Source organism: Callospermophilus lateralis, chromosome 20 (assembly GCF_048772815.1).
Source record: "Callospermophilus lateralis isolate mCalLat2 chromosome 20, mCalLat2.hap1, whole genome shotgun sequence".
NCBI classification, from domain to species: domain Eukaryota; kingdom Metazoa; phylum Chordata; class Mammalia; order Rodentia; family Sciuridae; genus Callospermophilus; species Callospermophilus lateralis.
Window position 1 is genome coordinate 7481442 of NC_135324.1, and position 23793 is coordinate 7505234.

General features: G+C 44.3%; 1 protein-coding gene across 1 annotated transcript; it reads left to right on the plus strand.

The window, feature by feature from the left end:
• The first annotated feature begins 4424 nt into the window (after window positions 1-4424).
• On the plus strand, window positions 4425-19300 carry Oxtr (oxytocin receptor). Its single transcript, XM_076841200.1, has 2 exons — window positions 4425-5352; window positions 19053-19300. Exons 1-2 carry the CDS (start codon window positions 4425-4427, stop codon window positions 19298-19300), a joined length of 1176 nt encoding a protein of 391 aa, XP_076697315.1.
• Window positions 19301-23793: the final 4493 nt, after the last annotated feature.

A 23793-nucleotide genomic window follows, 5' to 3' on the forward strand; every position in this document is an offset into this window, starting at 1 on the left:
ACATGTCATTTAGTGGACTTTGAGGAAAGCAAATTGCCAGTCATAATGAGGGTGGGTCTCATCCAATCAGTTAATGCCTGAACAGAACAAGAATGACCCTCCTTGGGCAAGAAGGAACACTGCCCTGGATGGCCTTCTGACTTGAATTGCAACATTGGTTCCCAGAGAGGAGCTGTCAGTCCACCTTGCAAATTATGGGCATTCTAGCCTGCATAACGCACGAGCCAACTCATTATTTAAATCTCTTTCTCTACATATACACATCCTAGTGATTCTTTTTCTTTGGAATACTCTTGAGTCCTCCAATGTCACACCCTGGTCCATATGTACAGCATCTCTTGCCTGAACATTCAAGGGTCTCTGTGCTAGAATCTCCTTTCCCAGCTTCCTAGTGGCTTCCAGGGTTCTCTTACTAAAGCACAGATCTGCAGATATTGTTCTGCTTACAGTTCTTCCATGCACCTACCTTCCCCACCACTGTCTCCCAAACCTCAGCTGTCCCTGTTCCATCATCTTCATGATTGTTCTCAGACTTTCTCATTGATGAAACTCAAAGGAGTGAAAATAGACTGAGAAAGAACTAATTTTTTCACTTTATTGTGTCACTAGATACTACATTTGCATCTTGGGTACCATCTGGGAATGTATTCTTTCCCACATTTGGGAGACATCCAGTTACTGAAAAAAATTAATTCTTCTTTGACATGGCCTCAGAGGCCCTTGTGCATTGATTAAGTATTTATTAAATGCTGATGATAGGCACTGAACAATTCATCCCAGCCATGTGGAATTGTTTGTCCCTACCCCCTAAATGACACCTATATCCTGTACCTCTATTTTATGGTTTAGATATGAGCTGTCCCCTAAAGACTCATGTGTCAAAAACTTGATCCCCAGTGCAACAATGTTTAGAGGTGGGGCTTTGGGGAAGGACTGGAATCATGAGAGTTTTGACCTGATCATGGATTAATCCATTTGTAGCTGAATGGATTACGGGGAGGTTGTGGAGGTAGGACCTAGTTGGAGGAGTGGGTCCTTGGGGCATGATCTTGGGGATTGTGTCTTGTTCTTGGCTCACTTTCCCTCTTTCTCTGCTCCCTTCTCTAATAAGCTGAGCAGCTTTCCTTCACCACATCCTTCTGACATGATGTTCTTCGGCCTCATCTCAAGCCCAAAGCAATGTAGGCAGCCAACCATTGACTGAAACTTCTGATACCATAAGCCAAAATAAATCCTTCCTCCTCTAAATTGTTTACTTCAGATATTTTGGTCATAGTGATAAAAAGCTGACTACTACACAGTTTCTGCCTTTTTTCTTTGTTTCCTGGAGGACTTGTTCTGACACCTTAAAATCCAGCTGCCTTCTTTGAGAAAATGTCCTCCAAGTACTCTCCAGTACTTCATCCTCTCTCAATATTAGTATTTATCATTGTCACACCAAAGGTAAGTGTTTTTCTCTGTGGTTAGAGCTCAAGGGTTTGGGGACGTGTTTTGTTTAATTGTTGGGGGCTCTCAAAGGAGTTCCCCAGTACATAGCTACCTATCTTAGCTACCTGGATTTTGCTCACAATGAGAAATAAAAGAGGAACTAAGGAGTTCACTATCACTTTTTTTTAATGGATAAAAGCTAAATTAGAGAACCTGGCTGTTGCACAAGGCCATATGGTCCTTCTGAATTAATCCAAATTAGATGGTCTCTCTGGTTATACAAAGACCACTCAAGACCAGTCACAGGGTAGAAGAGCTGAGAAGTGGCTCAGTTAATTTGCTCCTTGAAGGCTGTTCTCTTTCAGGAGAAATAAGGGCAAGCTGGGTTCTACAAGCCTGTTTTTTTCTTCCTTCGCTACCAATCAATGGTTCTTAGAGAGAATCCCTCTTATCCACCCTCAGAATGAGGCAAGGGTATTTCAGATAAACTCTCAGGTGGCCTAAGCCATAAAAATTTAGAAAATCAGAAAGATGGGACCTCAGACATTAGTTATTAGGACTAACCCTCTCATTTCACATATGGAGAAACCAAGACCCAGGGAGAAGGGACTTACTTAAGTCATTTAATTCTCACCTGAATAATCTGTAACTTTAACCTGTGGTTTGCATGACAGATACTATTGATAATTTGTGACACAATTCCCAAAGGCAAAAAAAAAAAAAAAAAAAGGTAACTGTTGCTGCCCACTGTTTGGCAATGTTGCTAGAACCTACAAATCCTATCCTGGAATCATGGCCCTGTAAGGCTCTGCCATTAGGATATCTTGGCACAGGACTATAATTGTGGATTCAGGAAACCCAGTCCTTGGCTAACCCAATTCTTTCCACATAATTAAAAGAGGGAGAAATGAAATGTCAAAAGGAAATATGCATTTAATCCACTTCAAAGAGCCTTGTTCATTTCTGGATTCTGGCTTTTCCCCCTCCTGCCTTAATTCCAGTCACTGTAAATTACTCCACAAAATGGTTTTGGAATAGAAAAGGCACAAGGAGGCAGAGAAGCAGTCTTTAATATTTCATCTTCTTTTACCATCATTTAGGATATTAATTCATGGTAAGGAGAAGGAAATTGCTTTTGGTCCACAGATGAGCAGAATCATTTTTAACGAAGATAGTTCTTCTTCTTCTTCTTCTTTTTTTTAGATTTCCACCTAAAACTATCTAAAGAATGAAGATCTCTCCTGGTGATGCTTGGAATAGAAGGTATTTCTAATTCCTTTTTAATGAGAATATGAACAAAAGTATTCCAAAGTAAGGGCATGAGTTCCTTGGAAAAAAAAGAAGAATAAGAAAGCACTGAAATGAATCTCAATTCAAGAAATATCAGTTAAATGCTTTTGTAACTTCATCATTGTCTCCTCAGGGGAAAACATTACTATGCAAGCCTCCTATTTCAGTGAAAGGATCAGGAGCTTCTAAGCCAAGAAAGGAAGAAACCGGGCAGGTTATTTACGAGTTCCATCCCTCTAGAGGTTTTAAATTACTGCGAAATAAACCAGTTCTTTACCACTCTTGGGACCAACAGCCCGCGAGCTAACGGAGCAAGCTAACCCCGTCATCTGGGGTCTGCGCAGCCGGCCTCCCCCGCCCCCTAGCGGATTCATGTGGCAGCGCATCCCGGACCCCGCTGAAGAAAAGCCGGCCACCGCACCCAGCGCGGCATCCCCACGCTGTCCTCGAGCATAGGCTTGGCGGCGCTCTTTGATTGCCTTCTGTTCCTATCCATCCACCAGCAAAGCTGCGGGCGAGAGTATTCCAACCAAGGCTCCTGAATCCCAGACCTCAGCGAGTGACAAACTGGGTGCCTTCAGCTGCCCTCCCAACCTGGTCCCGGAGCTCATGCGTCTTTGAGTCCATCAGCAGCGGTGCAACTTCCCCGGGGAGTCAACTTTAGGTCAACCCGAGGAATCGGTGCAGGTAGCTGGGTCCTGAGCGCGGGTGGACGGGATGGCGAGGGCTAGTGTGGACATCTGGGTTTGAGAGGAGGTAATGGGGTGCTTCGCGCTTCTGGTTCCTGGAGGCGCACGGGGTGCTGCAGGAGGGTATAAAGTGACAGCTTGGGACCAAGACGTAGAGCCCTTGATTGTCAGGGGGCCAAGACGCTTGTTGGACTCCTGAACCTTCGAGGCTACTGGGCTGAAGAGGAAAGTGTCTAGGTGTCCGCGGAAAGTGTCTAGGTTAAAGGTCTGACTGACACCGATTGGGCATCCTGGGAGATAGATTTTTAGGCAGGAGTTCCCCTGGGAGGGACTGCTGGACCAGAGTTCTAGGCAAGCAGCCGTTATTGAAGTTCAGGCAGTGATGGCTGAGCGTTTTAGAAACAGGAGATCGGAGGGGGATAGACCTGAGTGAGGCTTTCCAGGCAAGTGGCTGTTTGGGATCTCTGGGAGAAGTACATGGATTACGGGTTAATAGGAGAGGGGCTGATTTGGGGATCCCGCAGGAGGTAGCTGTGCTGAGGGTCCTGGGTGTGTAGTGTGTTTGGGGAGACTGCTGGGGGAGGTGACTGGATTGGATATCCCAGTCCCGGAGGGAGCAAGGAAAGTGATTATAGTCCTCCTCTCTCCACCAGTGGAAAAGGCTGAACCTCTCAAGAAACTGGCACTCGGGTAGAGGATTCCCGCTCATTTGCAGTGGCTGAAAGGAGGTACATCAACGGGGATTTCTGGGGTGGCGGCTGGGCAACCCTGTGGCGGGCATTTGTGCCCCGAGTCTCAGGTGATTTTGAATCCCCAGGAAAGGAACAGTTAACGCGACAGTCCTCTCACCGTCCTGCTGGTTTGTTGCAGGGTCGGATTCCAGCAGAACAGTCCCTGCAGGACTCAAGGAGCGGAGCTCTAGGCGCTTCGCTCAGCGCTCTTGAATTGCGCTTCGGCCCCGCCCGGTAGCGCTACGCTTTAAAGGGCTCAAGGCCGGGCGTACCTAGGGCCACGGTCATGGAGGGCGCTTTCTCAGCCAACTGGAGCGCCGAGGCGGTCAACGGGAGCGCCGCGCCTCCTGGGGCCGAAGGCAACTGCACTGCGGGACCGCCGCGGCGCAACGAGGCACTGGCACGCGTGGAGGTGGCGGTGCTATGCCTCATTCTCTTCCTGGCACTGAGCGGCAACGCGTGCGTGCTGCTTGCACTGCGCACCACGCGCCACAAGCACTCACGCCTCTTTTTCTTCATGAAACACCTGAGTATCGCTGACTTGGTGGTAGCTGTGTTCCAGGTGCTGCCGCAGCTACTGTGGGATATCACCTTCCGTTTCTATGGGCCCGACCTGTTGTGCCGTCTAGTCAAGTACCTGCAGGTGGTGGGGATGTTCGCCTCCACCTACCTGCTGCTGCTCATGTCCCTTGATCGCTGCCTGGCTATCTGCCAGCCGCTGCGATCGCTGCGCCGGCGTACTGACCGCCTGGCGGTGCTCGCCACGTGGCTTGGCTGCTTAGTGGCTAGTGCGCCGCAGGTGCACATCTTCTCGCTGCGTGAGGTGGCTGAAGGCGTCTTTGATTGCTGGGCGGTCTTCATCCAGCCCTGGGGACCCAAGGCCTATGTCACGTGGATCACACTCGCTGTCTACATCGTGCCAGTCATCGTACTCGCTGCCTGTTACGGCCTCATCAGCTTCAAGATCTGGCAGAACTTGAGGCTCAAGACGGCTGCAGCAGCTGCAGCCCAAGCTCAGGGACCCGAGGGTTCAGCCGCGGGTAGTGAGGGTCGCGCGGCTCTGGCGCGAGTCAGCAGTGTCAAGCTCATCTCCAAAGCCAAGATCCGCACGGTCAAGATGACCTTCATCATCGTTCTGGCCTTCATCGTATGCTGGACACCATTCTTCTTCGTGCAGATGTGGAGCGTCTGGGATACTAATGCACCCAAGGAAGGTAGAGCTGGGTGGAGACCTGAAGGAGGGAGCGTGGCAGGGGCCAAGACATAGTCCTGCTGCCTCCCCACTTCCAAGGTTCTTGGGTCCTTCTGGGGAATAAATGGGTTTGAGTCTCCAGCATCCCATGGCCAGCTGATTTTGGCCGAGTAACCTCCCTGGGCCACTCCTTCATCTTCTATGAAATTGAAATAATGATAAAGTGCCAACTCTTACCAGGCAAAAGGGTAGTGAAATGAGAAAATCACATGAAGTCCAGAGCATAGGCCTGGGCTAGCCATGGTTGGTCGTTACTGAGGAGGAAATTAGGTTAGGGTAATCTTTCCCAGCCAGTGGTGGAGATAGATTTCCAACCTGGGCCCAAGTTCAAGCTCAAGCATCTTCTACTATGGATGATGGTCTTGAATCCACCATAATTTGTGAAGGCAGCCTTAGGAGGTGAGCAGTTGCTCCAACAAAACTCCAGGAAGTTTGGGGTCCCCTGGGGAGGTGAGGACAACTTCTGGAACCTCTCATCTAGTGGAGGTGATGCTTGCCTGGTGACATAAGAGTGGTGACTCCCTCAGGGGGCACTAGGCAGGTGCAAGACTGAGGTAGCCAGAATGGAGACTTTCACTTAGGGGGATGGGGAGGAGGGTGATCAGGTTGGACTGGGAGGCTGCATGATTCTATATTGGAGGGCAGTCAAGCCTTGTACCTTATAGGACAAACAAGGTTACATGACTTGACCTGTATTATTTGGAAGACCAGAAGGAAGTGGTTGAATTGGACTTCTGAGGAAGAGAGCTTTGGGAGACAGAGCACCCTGGGGGCTCTGTGGCTTGTGCTGGGGAGCTGTCCCCAAAGCACAGTGCTCCAGAGAGCTTCGTCCTCATGGCTACTAATTTCAGTGGCTTTTTTGGGGGGAAAGAGTAGGAACCCTGATCATTGGTGCCCAAAGACTTAAACCTTCTTGTTCAATGTTAAACCTGTAACTTGGAGGATAATGCTTGTAGGTTAAGGCCAGGGGATTTCCTTCCACCCTATCTATCCTCTAGGCAACACACACTGTCCTGTTTCTGGATAAAATAATTGCTTCTCCCAACAGTTTCATATATATCCATCCTGTGAAGTTGAAATCTCAGTGCCAGCTGCCTTCATTCAGATTGATAACTTTGCTTTGGTCCCTTGCAGAAACCACAGACACCTTGTTCCTTAGGAAGCCCTCCCAGATAGTGGCCAGGACACTGGTTATTCAAAATGTATTGAGCGACTATGGCATGGCATTTGGGGTGAGGATTGCTGTGAGGACACAGTAAAACTATTCCTGACTTCCTGGTGCAGGCACTGGGCATGCCTTGCACAGGGTTCCGGGGCCCAGAAAGGAGGAGGTACTTGTACCCTGTCACATAGCAAGTTGGAGACAGAGCAGCAACTAGAGGTGGGGTTTTCTCACCAGGCCTATTATCAGGGGCACCTGACTAGGGAGTTGGGGTACAAAACCCAGTGGTGGTTGTTTCTAAATAAGTCATCAGGGCACACCCATTTCCTTGGCAGGATTCAGAGACCAGACTCAGGTCTTAAGGAACTCCAACCCCAACTGCCGAGGGAGCAAAGCTGGCACCCCTCAGAGCACATACTGGGAGACCTGGGCTCTAGTTCTTCCTCCTGCCCCACTAGCTGTGGGATATTGGGTGAGGGATCCCTTTATCCCTCTGGGCTCTTACTGTCTTGCATTTAGGATGAGAACATTTCAACATTCAATTTGTTCATCCTGCAGGTATTCTGACTCCTGGAGTCAGGATTTGTGATTTTTCTCCTTCTTTATCCTCCCACTGCCCTCCTCAAATGGCTTTGTATTATTTGACTCCTTTTAATGTGCTCTTCTTTTTCTTTCTTTTCTTTTTCTTTCTTTTTCTTTCCTCCCTTAAGAACTAGAGTATGTGGTCAACACACATGGAGTGAAGTTTCTATCTTTTCTATGCTGTAAAAGTACATCAAAGTATTTATTTCTCTGTCTTAAAATGAGAGAGAGAATGAGAAAGAGTCTAAGTGTAGGCCAGAGGCCTTCGGGTCACATGTAGTCTAAGGATTTCCCTGTGGGTGTGGCCCTCAGTAGAGAGCTACTAATCGAGCTCAAGGGACAGGGGAGAAGTGGACTTTTAGAATGTTCAATCTCATATCCCTTTGCTCCTTTGCCCTTATCCACAAGAAAAGGCTTCTCTTGCTCCTCCTTGGCATTCTGTACTGGATGCTAAGAAGAGAAAAAATGTGGAACAACACTAGGGTGGGGGACTCATGATGCTGCTGTAATCAGAACATACCCCACCCTAGCATGTGGCCAGGAACGGTCCAGATGTGAGAGATTCCTGGGGCACAGAGGTGAGGATTTAGGTTCTCGCCACCAGCCTAGCCAAATCTTGCCTCTACCTCAGGGCTGCAAGTGTCTGAGTGGATGTGGGCTGAGCCAGGAAGAACTCAGCTTTAATTTAAATAATTGCCAGTAGGGGATGGTGTTTGCAGCCAGACGAGAGACATGGCTCAACCAAAAATATCAGCAGGTATTAAGGAAGGTTTGAAAGAGAAGCCTGCTCAGGCTACTCAAGAGATTTTGCCTGGGAGGTGGAATTAACACATAGTCCCCTTTCCTCCCCAAAAGGGATAGAACTGATAAGAGATGCAAAAATATCTAGACCAGAGTCCTTTGCTTGGCTCCCCCCAGGGGAGTTAGAATTGGAAGTTCAGAGAGCCCATTGCTACAGTGGGACCTCATGCACGAAGACCTGGGGGAGAGGCTTGGGGACTGGGAGCAATGACGCTGTTGCTCTGCTCACCAGTGTGTGCCCAGTGCATGTAACAGGGATGGACACCCATTGATGGTACAACCAAAACTTGCTTGTCAAATAAGTGGAATAAATGAGGAGGGGATGCAGGAGATGGGACAGGAATGGGTGTGAAGAGCTGGACTCAGGAGGGAGAGGAACTTTCTAAGTAGCCCTTCAGAGATAGACCTGGCAACCCTATCATAGCAGTCAGCCAAACATCTGTCAGGGGCATAGGACCAGAAGGTGAAAATGCATGGGAGGCCTGGGTTTAAGTGCCTCCCCATCAGTAGGATGGGCTTCCCAGCCCATCTGTGTTTCTGTGGACTTGTGGTCCCTCCAGGATGGGTGCCTTCCCTCCCACAGACACTCTGTCAATAGTACTGGGGACAGGTGCCTTGGAGTAGCTTGCTCTTTGGATAATCTAGCCATGTAGAGAGAAGGTAGGGAGAGTGGGCAGCAAGAGTCAGACAGCTTCATTCTTGGCCATAAGGAGCTCTCCAGTGAGGCCCTTTGGGTAAAAATTGCCTTAGATGAACCATTAATAGCCAAACTCTTATATGATTCAGCTGTGAGTTTTTTTCTGTCCTTGACTAAGGATAATGTTTTCCTTTGGAGTGCTCCAAGGTGACTTCCCTTTTTTCTCTCCAAAGATTTAGTTAATAATAGAGGGAAAAAACCCATTGGATGAGACTTTGCTACATATATATATATATATATATATATATATTTTTTTTTTTTTTTTTTTTTTTTTTTCCCCATCCAATGGATGTCTGAGCAGTTGGGGGAGGCAAGGAGGTAAAACTAGGGTTATGGAGGGCCTTGGATCAGGAGACCAGCATATGGAGAGGCTGGGCTGGGTCTGGGGCTATGGGCTGGCCCGTTTGATTATCCTGTCACCTTGCACTGCTAGAAGTTGGAAGCAAAGGAAGCCCCACAAGCTCACTCTTAGGGGCTGGGGCTGGAGGATTCTCACTCATACGTCACCAAACCATGTATATACACAGGGTCTGCTTGCAAAAGCTCATGGCCCCTGGGAAACAGCACTTAGAAAAAACAGAGTCCCCTTGAGAGACCTGGTCTTATTGCTATCTGTGGGATTTGATGCTTGTCTTTCAAAGGTCTCTGAGCTTTTGTCACCTCTGTCTGAGCAAGGGGCCTAACATCTCTCATTGTCTGGGGATTAGTCTTAATGAAACAAAGAATTGGTTTCTTTGATAACATTAGTCACCTTTGGGTGAATGTCCATTCTGCGCCAGACCCTGTATGTGCACGTGTGTGTCTGAGCTTTACCTAAACACAGCAAGGTAAGGGGACATCATGCCCCTTCTGAGATGAAGAAACTGAAGTTCAGAGAGGTAGGACCCACTCAGGGTCGCTGTTAAGTAAGTAGTGGAGTTTGGATTTGAACCTGATTTTCTCACACTATAGACTGACAGATCCCACTTCCCCTCCTTCCCCAACTGAGCATTTTCCCAAGGGAGGTCCACTGCCCTTCACATCTGAATCTCCTGGGGCATTTATTAAAAAGCTGATTCTTAGGGTGGAGGTGGAGCCCAGCATTTTTTTTTTCTGGCGTCATTGTCCTGACATCTTGGATGCACACACCCTTACCAGCTACACATCTGCTAATGACATGACCCTCTCAGTACTCTGGGTTCAATGTCACATCCCTGTGCTCCTCCTTATATCCATTGACTCTATCACCTTAGCTTCTCCGCATGTCTTCTATTGCTACTTTGCTTCTTTTTCCATTTAAAGTATGATTTTCAACTTTGGCACTATTGACAGAGTGGGCCACGTAATCTTTATTTTGTGTGTTGGGATTGGGGAGCCTGTCTTATGCTTTGAAGGATGTTTAACAGGACCCCCCACTTTCTGTCAGGCTGGTGTCACTCTGTATTCCAAGGTATATCTAAGTGGAGCAATAGCACTGGGCCTGGGAGAGGCTGGCTCTGCCCACAGCTCAGTTTCTGGGGTTAAGTATCTGGCTTAAGTAAGGGAGGGTGGATTGTGCTGTGGCATAGTACCTTGCACATGGTGGTTGTTCTGTAAGATGCCTGCTTTTTTAAAAAGAGATAAATGCATTTTTAATAAGTATCAGGGTCTTGGGGGAAGCCAGTGCCATTGAGGGATTGGAATTGTTTTGAGCACTGGAGTAGTAGCATCTTAGGAAAGGAGGTGCAGTGCAGTTGGGGGTGGTGGCCGGTCCTGTGACTCAGCAACACAAGGGTTAAGAGGTTAAGAGAAAGGAATAGAATGTTTCATCTAAGGGAGCTTCCAGCTGTGAGTTTGGAAGTGCTCCTGGTTGGGTCTTTGGGGAGGGTGGGGAGGGCAGTGCAACCAGGTTATCTTTAGGGTCCCTGTACCTGTGCTCCTGGTCTCTACTTGAACTTCCTTTTGTGCTGGGGGAGGGAGTTGCTGGTGCATCCTGCCCTCTTGCTGGATACTTCTGTGTATCATGGGCCTGTGCCCTCCCTGACCCATGCCTCACACCTGAATGGCCACACTTACTCATTCTGTTTCTCTCCCTTTCCCTCCTCTTGACCTTGATATCTAAGGGTGAACTTAATTTTCCTAGAGGGAATTGCATTTGAATCCAGTCACCCTGTTAGGAGGCTGTGCCCTGTTGTCAAGCAGAAAAATTGTCCTTTTGCCTTTCCAACGTGCTAGTGGCTGCGGCTGCTTTATCAGGACTTCCTGTCTGCTAATTTCATGCTTCAATTCAATTCAGTCCCTTATTGAACTCTTCCTGTTTTCCAATCTCTACTAGCAGCCAGGGGCAGAGCCACAAATGGGACATAGTCCCTATCCAAGGAGTATAAACAAAAATAATGGCGATGTGATAGGATAATGGTGTACTTATTTATCAAGTGGTGTGAATATTAGTTAATTCTTCCTCCCACAGGAAGAAAAAAATTGGGAAGGTTTTAGGGAGGAAGTAACATTTGAAAAGGGGGCTTGAAGGATAAGTAGGAGCTTGTTAGGCAAAAAAGCAGGTGTATTCTCTTTCAAGACCCTTGTATGATTATTATCTTCCCCTTGTTCCCTACTCCATATAATTTTAGCCAGTTGGAAAGATGTTTCTCAAGCTTTAATTGCACACAAATCACTGAAGGAACTTGTTAAAATACTGATCTGATTCAGTAGGTCTGTAGTGAAGCCCTAAGAGTCTGCATTTTTGGCAAGTATACAGGTGATGCCTATGTGATGCCCATGTAGCTGGCACACTGAACTCTCTTTGAGTAGCAAGGCTTTAATCTAGTATCTCTTTGACCAAAACCCACCGTTTACCTTTCTACGTGTGACCTACAGTGGATGTTCTTCAAAGGATGAGAATGGCCTGCCTAGTCATTTGCAAGAAACATCTGGCCTTTCTTTTTCCAAAATGTGATTATTCCCCAACCCAACCAGGGAGTCCAACATGTTCACCAGATTTAACCAGTGCCATAAAAGAAGACCATTTGTAACTCTATAGCCTCTAAATTTGGCTCTTCACCCCAACCCTGCAGTACCTAGCTTGGCCACACATCTGGGATTTTTTAGAAAAATCACAGTCGTAAAATTGTGTTCTTTCCAAAGAAGGTATACTGTAATATATATTGGAACTTGATCTTTACATAAGCATACATTTCAAAACCGTTTTTTAAAGGCTTTCTATATCGTGGCCGCCAAAGGCCCACATAGTCCCTATAGGACACCCCAAATCCTGATAGTCCAAGTGGAGATCTTGCACCAAGTAATTGATTTCCCTCTTAGGGGCCTCTTATAAAGCTGACAGCTCAGCTGTCTTCCTTTGATCTGCATATGGAGTGTCTTAGTCGCCTCAGGAACAGCATAACCCAGAAAGGCGGTGGCCAGCTGCCCGGCAGCTGCTCTGGGCTAATTTGGGCCTTTGGTGCTGGGGCGGAGGGAGTGCCGGGAAGTCCGAACAGGGGAGTTCTTGGGACATGAGTAAAGCCAGGCTGGTGAGGATGGAATGCCTGGAGCTTACCATCTTTCAGCAGCCTCTGCCTCCCACCCTGCATGAATCATGGTGCTGAGCAGAAATACAGAGTGGATTCTCCTCTCCAGGGGGCAAAATTGCCCAGCCAGTGACATTTGCTTTTGATGCTTGGCTCATTGGCACATAGGAGCTCCCACCTTTACTCATAGTCCTGCACCTGCCAGCCCCTCTCCCAAAGGCTGCAACCCCCATTTGACACCGTTCTGGGTGTATATTCCCCTAACCTACAACCAGTCTGTGAATCCTCTGAAGCAGGGACTTGATGGACCTAGGAAGGCCCTAGAGCCAGCTCAGTGCCTGGCATTAGAGGAACCGAATAAAAGGATGGACAAATGTTTGACCTCTTCCTTCCCCCAAAATGCCCTGGGCATGAGGCCAGCATCTCCAGGATAGGCTGGGGGGACTGGTACCTCCCTTCCTTTCCCTGCCAGGATCAGAGACAGCAGATTGGCAGCTTGGGCATGTTTGCAGCTTGGTCATAGGGAAAGGTGTCAGTTTTATGGTGGACGAGTGGAACAGATGTGGCTTTAGAGCTGGCTCTGAAATCCTGCTTTTGCCCATGGTTGTAGCAATTCTGCCTTTAGGATTTCTTTCTTCTTCTTCTTCTTCTTCTTCATTTTTTTTTGAAGCACATTCATATATATATTTATATTTCATTTGATGATATCGCACATTTCTACAAGTATTTTATACATATAGGTATAATGGAAAGAACAAAAGGTATATTGTCAGAATTAACTGAGGGTTTTTCATCATGTTTGTCATGCAATCACTTTAATATCTTGGGTGAATCACATACTCACACAAATGTAAACTTTCCATATTGTTTAAAAATGTAATTGGCATAGAATTTGATCAAATATGGATATGTTTTCACTTTATATTTTATAATATATTTGTTTGCTAATGCTGGTTGCATGAGTTTTTCCAGAGGATTTTTTGTTTGTTTGTTTTTGTCATATCCTCCAGTCCCAGAACTTTGAGGTTTTCATTGTTTTTTTTTTTAATATTTATTTTTTAGTGTTAGGTAGACACAATATGTTTATTTTATTTTTATGTGCTGAGGATCAGACTCAGTGCTAGGTGACACATGCTAGACACATGCTAGGTGAGCGTGCTACCACTTGAGCCACAATCCCAGCCACTTTCTTTGTCATTTTTAATTTTTTTTTGAGAAGTGCTAAAGAAAAAGGGGCTAAGGAGACAGTTCTTTAATTTGACCTGTGATCAAAGTCCCTGATTAAGTTGATTCTATCTCTTAACCATTAATCATCATCATCATTATCATCAGTAGAATAAACATCTTGCCATTCATAAAGTCCTTTTACACAATCTTTTAAAGATATTTCCATTTTCTCAATATTCTTGTGTGACCTCCATTTTACCGATAAGGAAACTAATGCTGACCCAGTTGATGTGGCTCAGAGAGTAAAAAGGGGGAAGGGAGATTTAGGACCCAAGGGAATTCTGTGTTCCAGGCTCCTCCAACCCACTCAAGTCAGTGTTCACTGGGCCCTGCAGCTCCTGTGAGTGACCTCCTGTCCTCTCCCCAGGTAATCTACAGTAATTCACTTGATTGAACAGTCATTGCATGGGGCAGCTTCTTCTTGCCAAAGTTAAAGCCTGGAACAGGAGCAGAACACTCATCAACATTGGCAACTAGCTCTCTGACCGCTGGAGAGAGTGAGTGACTGGAGTCCTAAAGGGGTAGAACACCACAGCATCCACTCCTGACCTGCTTGACACAACTTCCAGGCAGTGTCTAATTCACCTTTTCAATCAGTTCTCTATGAGCATTACCCAGCAGGTGAGTGCATTTTGAAAGAAAACAATGAACTCTGCTAAAGATCTCAGCAGGGAAGAACACTAGGAGGGTGGCAGAGCCCTGGAACTTCTAGCTGGAATGTGGTAAGCAGAAAGCAAAAAGGACTATTAAGATAGCAACTTCTATGGCTCAGCGGTAGAGCGCTCGCCTCACACATGAAAGGTCCTGGGTCTGATCCTCAGCACCACACAAAAATAAATAAATAATAAATAAAAAGTTATTGTTTACATCTACAAAAAATAAATATATATATATTTTTAAAAAAGATAGCAACTTCTCTCAGCTGGAATGTCCAGGTCAACCAGGGAGTTAAAGCCGATCTCAGCACTTCTCCACTGATGCAGGACCTGCAAGCTGCAGGGCCAGGTGAGATACTTTCAGTACTCCTTCATGGAGCCCAGACATCTCTCCTGCACTCTCTGCAAATGGTCCATCTTTCAGCCTGTTTAAACCTATCAGAAAATTCAAGCTAGCTGAAAAGGGCAGATCCACCCTAAGACTTGTGTTCGTGGTGGGGCCTTTTGAGCCAGTGTGAGAATCTTCATATAAACTGACCTTCTTAGCCAGGAAGTCTGGCTTAGGAGCCACAATGCACAGATACCACCATATGTCAGTGATGTTTCCAGATGCTCAGCCAGGGGGTCCTATGTTCTATACCCAACTTGGGGCCTGCTGTTCATATTCCAAGACACACTCCAGCAGTGGGAGTGGAGTCTCCTCTTCGTCTCTTACATGGTGCTAACCATTATCAATGAGAAAGAACAGAGTATTTATTGAGCACTTACACATCACTGTAGTAGCAATGACTATACCTAGACTCTGCTTTTGTGGTTAACAAGTACCAGAAATCCCCAGCCCCACTTGATTTCTGTTAGCTTTTCATTGCTGTGATCAAAATACCTGACAAGAACAATTTAGAGAAGGCTCCAGAGGTTTAGTCCATGGTTGGCTGAGTCCATTGCCCTGGGCCCAACATGATGCAGAACATCAGGCAGAAAGGCATGATGGAGGAATGTGGTCCATACATGGTAGCCAGGAAGAAGAGAGGAAAGAGGTCCTCAGGGATGGTATATTCTTCTAGGGCATACCTCCAGGGACCCACCTCCTCCAACCATGCCCCACCTGCCTATAGTGACTACATTCAAATGGACTGATTAGGTTACAGCTCTCACATCTAATCATTTCACTTCTGAATATTCCTGCACTCACAGGAGCTTTGGGGGACACCTTTCGTCCAAACCAAAACAGAATCCCATCTAAGTGAGCCTTGAAATAATTCTGTGAAGAAGATTTTGATTTTTCCCATTTCTCAGGTTGGAGGAACAGGTCAAGAGAGGTTAGATGACTTGCTCAAGAACACACAGCTACCAAGTAGTAAAGCTGGGACTCCTGATCACTCACTGGATTCAACATCTCCCTCAGCGAATTCTAAACCATCTTTCTGTTTTCTTCTTCCCCCGCCTCTCATTCCTCTGAAAGTCCCAGGATATTGCTAGACCATGGGCTTTTACTCCTGCTGCTCTCTTCCATTGGAGCAGCCTCCATAGTCCCTCTTGTCCATTGCCATATAGCTCTCCTCCTGACCAATGGTGGAGACTACAAATTCTACTCTCTTTGCACTCATGTTTTTGGATGATTAAGATCTTGCCAGTTTTAAAAATCCAAATGTACCTGTTAGTGTTGGTAACTTGACATAAGTAGATTCATTCAACTTAGCAATGGTTGTTCATACCCTGGGGAACCTGTCCTGGCCAGGCTAGTTCATGTCTGTGGGCCGCCAGGTGGGAGCAGAGATTCTGGCCTTGAACCAGACATCTTCCAGCTAGGCTGGCTGCTTGAAGATAGAAAGACTTATGTGACTAGATAGTACTTAATTATTTACTTTTTCGTGCTGTTGTTTTTCTTTTTTTGAAAAATAGGATAGCCGAGTGTGGTGGCACATGCCTGTAGTCTTGGTGCCTTAGGAGACTGGGACAGGAGGATTACAAGTTCAAGTTGCCTTGGCAACTTAAAGAGACTCTGTGTCAAAACTAAAAAGGGGCTGGGGATATAGCTCAGTGTTAAAGGGTCCCTGGTTTTAATACCTGGTACTAAAAAAAATTAAAAGAATATAAAAGTTAGAAGATGCAAATGTAAAGAGTGAGGCAAATAGCTTAAATAAACAGACAAGATTATAGGTTGAGGATCCCTTGCCTGAAATGCTTTGAACCAGAAGTATTTCAGATTTTGTATATATATTTGTACTTGGGAAGGGGTGGGCTTTGGAATATTTGCATATCTATGTATCTATATCTATCTATCATGTAATATCTTGAGGAATGTTTTAGTCAGCTTTTTTGCCACTGTGACCAAAAGATCTGACAAAAACAATTAGAGGAGGAAAAGTTTACTTGGCTCACAGTTTCAGAGGTCTCAGTCCACAGACAGTGGCTGACTCCACATCTCTGGAACCAGGGTAAAGCAAAACATCATGATAGCAGAGTATGGCACAGGAAAGCAGCTCAGGGCATGGCAACAGGAAGCAGACATTGCAGACCAGGGACAAAATATAAACCCCAAAGGCATGCCCCCAGTGACACCTCCTCCAGCCACACCCTGCCTGCCTACAGTTGACCTGTTAATTAATCCCTATCAGTGGATTAATGCACTGAGGAGGTTAAGGCTTTCATAACCCAATCATTTTACCTCCAAACTTTCTTGCATTGTTTCAGACATGGGCTTTCGAGGGACACCTTATATGTAAACCATAACAGGAAGAGACCCAAGCCTAAACATGAAGTTTATTTGTTTCATTTACAACTTATACAGATAGACATAAGGCCATTTCATAGGACAGCTTTAGTGCAGCTGTGTTTTGACTGTGATCTGTCATATGAAGTCTGATGTGGAATTTTGTATTTGTGACATTGTATCAGGTTCAGAAAGTTTCTGATTTTGGAGCATTTGGGATTTTTCTTTTCCTACTAGGTATGCCTCTCTTGTATCATATAAAGTAAAATTTGGAGACTTTCCTTCCAGGTGTGAACTTCATTCCTTATATTTCCTTCTGTCCTACTTCATCCCCTTATTCTTCCTTTGGTGGCTAACAGTTTACTTTTTGATGCCTTTTAAAAACTTTGACTGTTATATGTTGATTTTGCTTCTTTTATGATTTCGAACACATTCTATTTCTAGTCTTTTGGGTGATTTTTAATTTAATTTAAAATATTTTACCAGACATTCTAAACTTAATTTCATCTTCTAAACCATCCAAAACAAAAGCAGATTTTTAAAAAATTCTTTTAGAAAAACCAAGGAATTCAGTGAAAGTGGCATTTTTCCCCCTTTGGCTTTTCCTCTTTTCTATTCTTTTTGTTATAAAGATTAGATTCTTTTCCTTTGCTTTCTAAAAATCCTGTTTTGCAACATATGGTTTTTGTCCATTGTAGTATGTTTTCATTCCAATAGGTGCACCAATTAATCAGTCCTTAAACTTGGGTCTATATCAGAACCACTCAGAGGGCTTCTTAAAACAAATTTCTCCAGAGGGCCTGATTGGGTGGTTCTGGGATTGTGTCTTAGAATTTGCATTTCCAACAAACTCTCAGGAGCTGCTGCTGCTTTGGGGACCCAGCTTTGAGAACCACTCTCTTGGATGTGTCTCAGGATCACTGCCCTTCTCCTTTTGGTGCTTGGAGACTTTGATGACAAAAAAAAAAACAAAAAAAACAACAACAACAACAAAAAAAAACTCCATATGAAGAATTCCCTGGATATAACTCTTAAATTCTAGAGTTATTTCTGGAAGATTTTTCAGAAAAGACAAAAGACTGGTGGATTCCCCAGAGTTATTTTGATAATCTTCACTCATAAACATATGACTGTGAAAGGAATTCTTGGTTATGTTGTTGTATTGTTTTTTCTCATGGGGTCTGGCCTCATCTGTTGGCTACAGTCTGCTGTTTATCAGATTTAAGACCATCGAAAGAAACTTAGATGTGCTGGTCACCTTTGTCATTTATGATCAAAATATTGGACAAGAACAACTTAGAGGAGGAAAAGTTTGCTTAGGGATCCCAGTTTTAAAGGTTCAGTCCATGGTGAGCCAACTCCATTGCTCTTAGCCTGAGGTCAGGCAGGGGTAATATCATGATGGAAGGGTATGGTAGAGGAAAACTGTTCAGCTAAAAGAGAGACAGAGACAGAGAGACACACAGACACATACCAGGGACAAAATATAACCCCCAAAGGCAGCACTACCGCCCGTGACCAACTTCTTTCTGCTTCCTACACTTAATGCCCAGCTAATTCATTCACATTATTAACCATATAATGGATTAATCCACTGATAAGGTTACAGCTCTCATAATCTAATAATTTCACTTCTGAATGTTCCTACATTAACACAAGAGCTTTTGGGGGACACCTCATATATAAACCATAATAGCTAGATTTTTTTTCTCCTCTGATTGAAAGTACCTAGGATTAAATTTTTTCCTTTCCCATTTCATTTTTGTTTTGAGTGTGTGTTAAGTGCTGAGCTCGATGCCTGGCACACTGTCATGATAGCAACCACCATTTATTGGGCACATTCTAATCTAATCCTTGCCACCTTCCAGGAGACTTAGATATTCACGTTATCCCTGTTTAAAGATTAGGAAATCAAAGCTTCTTGGGGGAACTAAAGTGATTTGTCACTGCAGGGACTATAATGCAAACTAGGGCTGGCAGCTTCTGGACTTTGCTCTTTGACCTTCTAAGTTGTAGGGACTCAACACTTGCTGGGTGAGTGATGAATGATCAGGTGGCTGCTGTGTGTACTGTTCCTGCCAATGGAGACATGCAGCAGGTAACCTTTGGATAAGAGAAAGGGGGAGACTGTTCCAGGGGTGGAGTGAGCCTGGGGGGACTGGAAAGCATTCCCAGAGCAAGGTTTCAAAAGGAAGACATTCATTGCTTCCTTAGTGCCCTGTCTTGTGATGTTGGTAGTGGTACATGGAAAAGGCTATTGTTAGGAAACAATGGATAAATCAGATGGTGCAGGAAGGCTCCCACAGTGATGCCCTGTTTGCCTCTTCCCACACCCACAGCCTCAGCCTTCATCATCGCCATGCTCCTGGCCAGCCTCAATAGCTGCTGCAACCCCTGGATCTATATGCTCTTCACGGGCCACCTCTTCCATGAACTGGTACAGCGCTTCCTCTGCTGCTCCTCCAGCCATCTGAAGGGTAGCCGCCCAGGAGAGACTAGCGTCAGCAAAAAGAGCAACTCCTCCACATTTGTCTTGAGCCGACGCAGCTCCAGCCAGAGGAGCTGCTCCCAGCCATCAACAGCGTGACCCACTGGTCTGGGTCAAAGCCACCTCCTGAGGCCGCGTTGTGCTGACACAGTCTACCCCTTGGTGGCCCATGTACATGTATGTATCAGGTACTGATCGGCTCGTGTCCCTCTATACCTTGGGGTAGCTTGAGGGTGATGGGGGACTGGTGTGGGGTGGGGAAGAGGTTTCTGTGGTGGAAAATGATAGGGTGACTCCTCCATCAGATAGTCACCCTGAGCTCCCACAGGTACTTCTGTTACCCTGACCCCATGGCTATTCTTTGCAGTGGGTGGTACTTTTCTCCCCTGGGCCTCTCCAGTATCTTTTTACTCCTTTATTATGGGTTCTTATGAAAGGTAATAAGTATGGAATTAGTGACCAACTTGATCAGGACACCTGGTGTTCTGGGCTTGGTATATGTAGTGGGGGTGGGACTTCAGATGGTGAGGGTGGTGCTAACTTCCTCCTGACCTCAGAGAGAGTGTTTTTGCCTTTGAGTGGACAAATCTTAACATTTTGGGGACCAGCTGACAGGAGATTGCCCTTGGAGGAGAAGATCCCCTCTAAGGCCATCTGGCATAGATAACAAATGAGAACTTGGCTTGAAAAATGTTTAAGAAGCTAAAATTTAACAAGCATTTTGGAAAGAGAACTAAAAGGAATCCAGATCAGAAGGAAGAAGTAAAGCTATTTGTACATGACACGATTTTGTATATATAGAAAATCCTAAGGAATACACACACACACACACACACACACACCCCTACCTATTAAATAAATGAGTTCACCAAAGTTGTAGGATAGAAGATCAATACATAAAGATTGATTGTATTTCTTTATACTACCAATGAACAGTTCAAAAATTAAGAAACAATTCTATTTATAATAGCATCAGAAACAATAAAATAGGAATAAATTCAACAAAAGAAATGTAAGACTTGTGCCTTGAAAGCTACAAAATATCATTCAAATAAAAGTCTTATATTAATGGAAAGATACCCTGTGTTTATGGATCAGAGACTTAATATTGCTAAGACCTCAATACTATCCAAATTGTTGCACAGATTCAATGCAATCTTTATCAAAATTTTAGATGGATTCATTGCAGAAATTAATAAGCTGCTCCTAAAACTCATAAGGAAATTCAAGGAACCCAGAATGACCAAAAAATGCCTTGAAAAAGAAAAGGAAATTTGGTGGATTCACACTTTTTGATTTAAAATTACTATAAAGCTATAGTAATCAAAACAGTGCGGAACTGGATTCTGGATAGACATTTGGAGCAATGGAATAGAATATAGAGTACAGATATAGTCCTTATATTTATGGTCAATTTATTTTCACCAAGAGTACTAAGATGATTCTATAGGGAAACAATCATTTTTCAAACAACTGGTGCTGAATATGCACACATTGAAGAATGAAGTTGGACCCTTACCCACCCCATACCAAAAACTAATTCAAAATTTATCCAAGACCTAAATGGAAAGGCTAAACCTATAAAACACTTAGAAGAAAACAGGCATAAATCTGTGTGATCTTACCTGGTTGCAACCCTATATAAACAATAAATCTACATCCTGCTTAAAAAAAAAATCTGTGTGATCTTGGATTAGACAATTTTTGCTTTGATGTGATACCAAAGATAAAAGGACAAATAGATTCATTGCATTTCATCAAAATATAAAACTTCTGTAATTATCCAGAGAGTAAAAGGACAACTACAGAATAGGAGAAAATATTTGCAAGTCATATTATCTGATAAGGGATGTGTATACAGAATACATAAAGAACTCTTAAAATAAATAAACAAAAAGAAGCCAATTTAAAAATAGGCAAAGATTTGGATAGATATTTCTCCAGAGAAGATATACAAGTCACAAATAAGCAGAATAATGATGCTCAACATTATTATTTTTCATTAGGGGAATGCATGTCAAAACCACAGTGAGATTCTACTTCACATCTACTAAGATGGCTACAGTCTAAAGGCTGGACAATAAGAAGTGTTGACAAAGATGTAGAGAAAGTAGAACCTTCAGAAATTGCTAGTGGGGATGCAAATGATGCAGCCATGGTGGAGACCAGTTTGGCAGTTCCTCAAAAAGTTAAGCATAGAATGACTATAGCATCTAGAAGTACCACTCTTTGGTTTAAACCTAAGAGAAATGAAAAGATATATATACATACCCAAACTTGCATACCAGTGTTGACTACAACATTATTTATTAATGTCCCAAAGAAGAAATACCCAATTGTCTACCAACTGATGAATGGATTAAAAAATTATCTATACAGTGGAAAATTATTTAGCCATAAAAAGGAAGTACTAGCCTGGGTTGTGGCTCAGTAGTAAAGTGATTGCCTAACATGTGTGAGGCACTGCATTTGATTCTCAGCACCGCATATAAATAAGTGCACAAAAATAAAGGTCTGTCAACAACTAAAAATATATATTAAATTTTTTTAAAGTACCAATTTATACTACAACATGGATGAACCTTAAAAAAATGCTGAGTAAAAGAAAACAGTTCCAAAAGCCACACATTGTTTGATCCTCTTTGTCTGAAATGTCCAGATAAATCTATAGAAATCTACAGAAATTGACTATTGAGTAAAGGTTTTCAGAGGCTGGAAGCTATGGGAAATTGGAGCAACTTCAAAGAGGATTGGGTTCATTTTTTGGGTGGTGAAAATGGTCTGGAATTGGTGCACAATTTTGAGAACCAACTTTCAGGTTTTTTTTTTTTTAAATGTGTATCTGAACTGCACATGTAAAAGATACAAAATAAAAAATGTTCTGCAGTTGAATTCAGGGAAAGCCAGCATGATGGATGAATTGCTTGGAATTTCTTACCTCGCTGAGCTCTTGTTTCTTATGTGACTCACCGCTTCTGAGTTTCTGCAAGAGAGCGTGTTTCCATTTTGGCCAACAGCAGAGGTGGTGATAACGCCCTCATCTGGCTTTAATAAAGGCACAGGGGACACTTGTAGCTGTAGATGGTCTTGTTTTATTTAGAATAGCAATTCTCCAAGGGCCTCAAAGGTTCTGCTTTTCTCATAAACATGTTCTCAAATGTCCTCTCAGCCCATGGATAGGACCTGACTATGTCTAAGAAATAGAAATTCCTTTAGTCATTAAATACAGGACAGTATTGATTAGAGATTTTTCTGTCTGGGACTGGTCAGCTTAGTGCACTCTGGGGCACCTTTGAATAACTATACACATTTTTTTAATTTATTGAGATACAGCAAGAGCACTTTCCAAAAGCCACAGGTCCATAACACACACACACACACACACACACACACACACACACACCCATAACACACACACACACACACAATGCACACAAATGAGCCAGCATGGTCTAGATGTTCTGGGAGAGGAGAGGCACATACTGAAGTGCCAGTGCTCAACCTCTTACAATTTAGTACAGATCTTCAGTACCAACCAGAGATGGAAGGCAATACCATCTTTGGAGTCAGACCTTGCACCATGGTGCTATGACACGTGCTCAGAGTGCCAACACCAGCCTGTCCTTCCTCTTTGGGAAGCTAACAGGATGCTTATTTTTGGGTCTCTGTGCCCATGTCTTAGAGCTTTGGGGTGCAAATGCAGTGGTGATGGGGTCTGTGCCTTGCAAATGCTCTGGTCCTGCTGTTCCTGAGAAGTTGCCATCCTTGGAGCCAACTGAGGTCAATGAGGACCAAGGTGATAGTCACCTTCCTGGGACCCTGGAGTTGTGAGGATCTTAGGCATCAAACCCAATAGGTCATCATTCTCTTCATATGAAAGCCCTTACTAGTACCTGGGGTCTCATAATGATAGCAGAGTCTGTGTTTCATGGTATATAAGTGACATTTGATTTCCACTACACTCCTGGATCTATATCTCTCCCCTCCCAATCTCATCCCTGAGAATAATTTTCATTGTCTCTTTCTCCAACCTAAGTCTGGAAGAATGAGTGCAGAGGTCCAAAATGCTCCCTGGACTTTGGTTATCTATGTCTTTTCCCAGACCCCCTGCCCGAGGTCTGCCCAGCACCTGCCTCTTCCTACAGTTTCAGACCAATTCACAAACCATGTGCATGACTGGAGGTGCCAGTCAGCTGGAGCCTTCTGGAGTGTTTCAGAGTTCTCATCATCAAAAGTGAATGTGTAGACCCTGAGCATTATTTCTTTAGTCCCTGAAAAAAAAATCTTCTGCAAATGTGATCTCCTTTTGGAGATGAGTCTATGAGTCACCATTTCTGAAAATGCAAGGGGACATAATGCCTTTGATGAAGATCCTGGTTTCAGAGTTCTTCACTTTTTTCTTTTTTTTTTTGTATCCAGTTGCAATGATATACCACTAAACATGCAGTGTTGGTTTTGTTTCACTGTGGTGACCTCCTGTGGTACTCCTGTGTACTGTGCTAACTGGTGAGTGATGTGGCCAATCATGATATGTCTGCTTTGTAAAAGGTGCACTTAATAAACATCTTTTTTTTTCATACACTGCTTTGTCT

Bases quoted from the DNA above. Each gene is read 5' to 3' on its own strand.
- Oxtr (XM_076841200.1), top strand. From the start codon at position 4,425: ATGGAGGGCGCTTTCTCAGCCAACTGGAGCGCCGAGGCGGTCAACGGG. The intron at 5,353-19,052 runs GTAGAGCTGGGT...CCACACCCACAG, and splicing joins TACTAATGCACCCAAGGAAG to CCTCAGCCTTCATCATCGCC.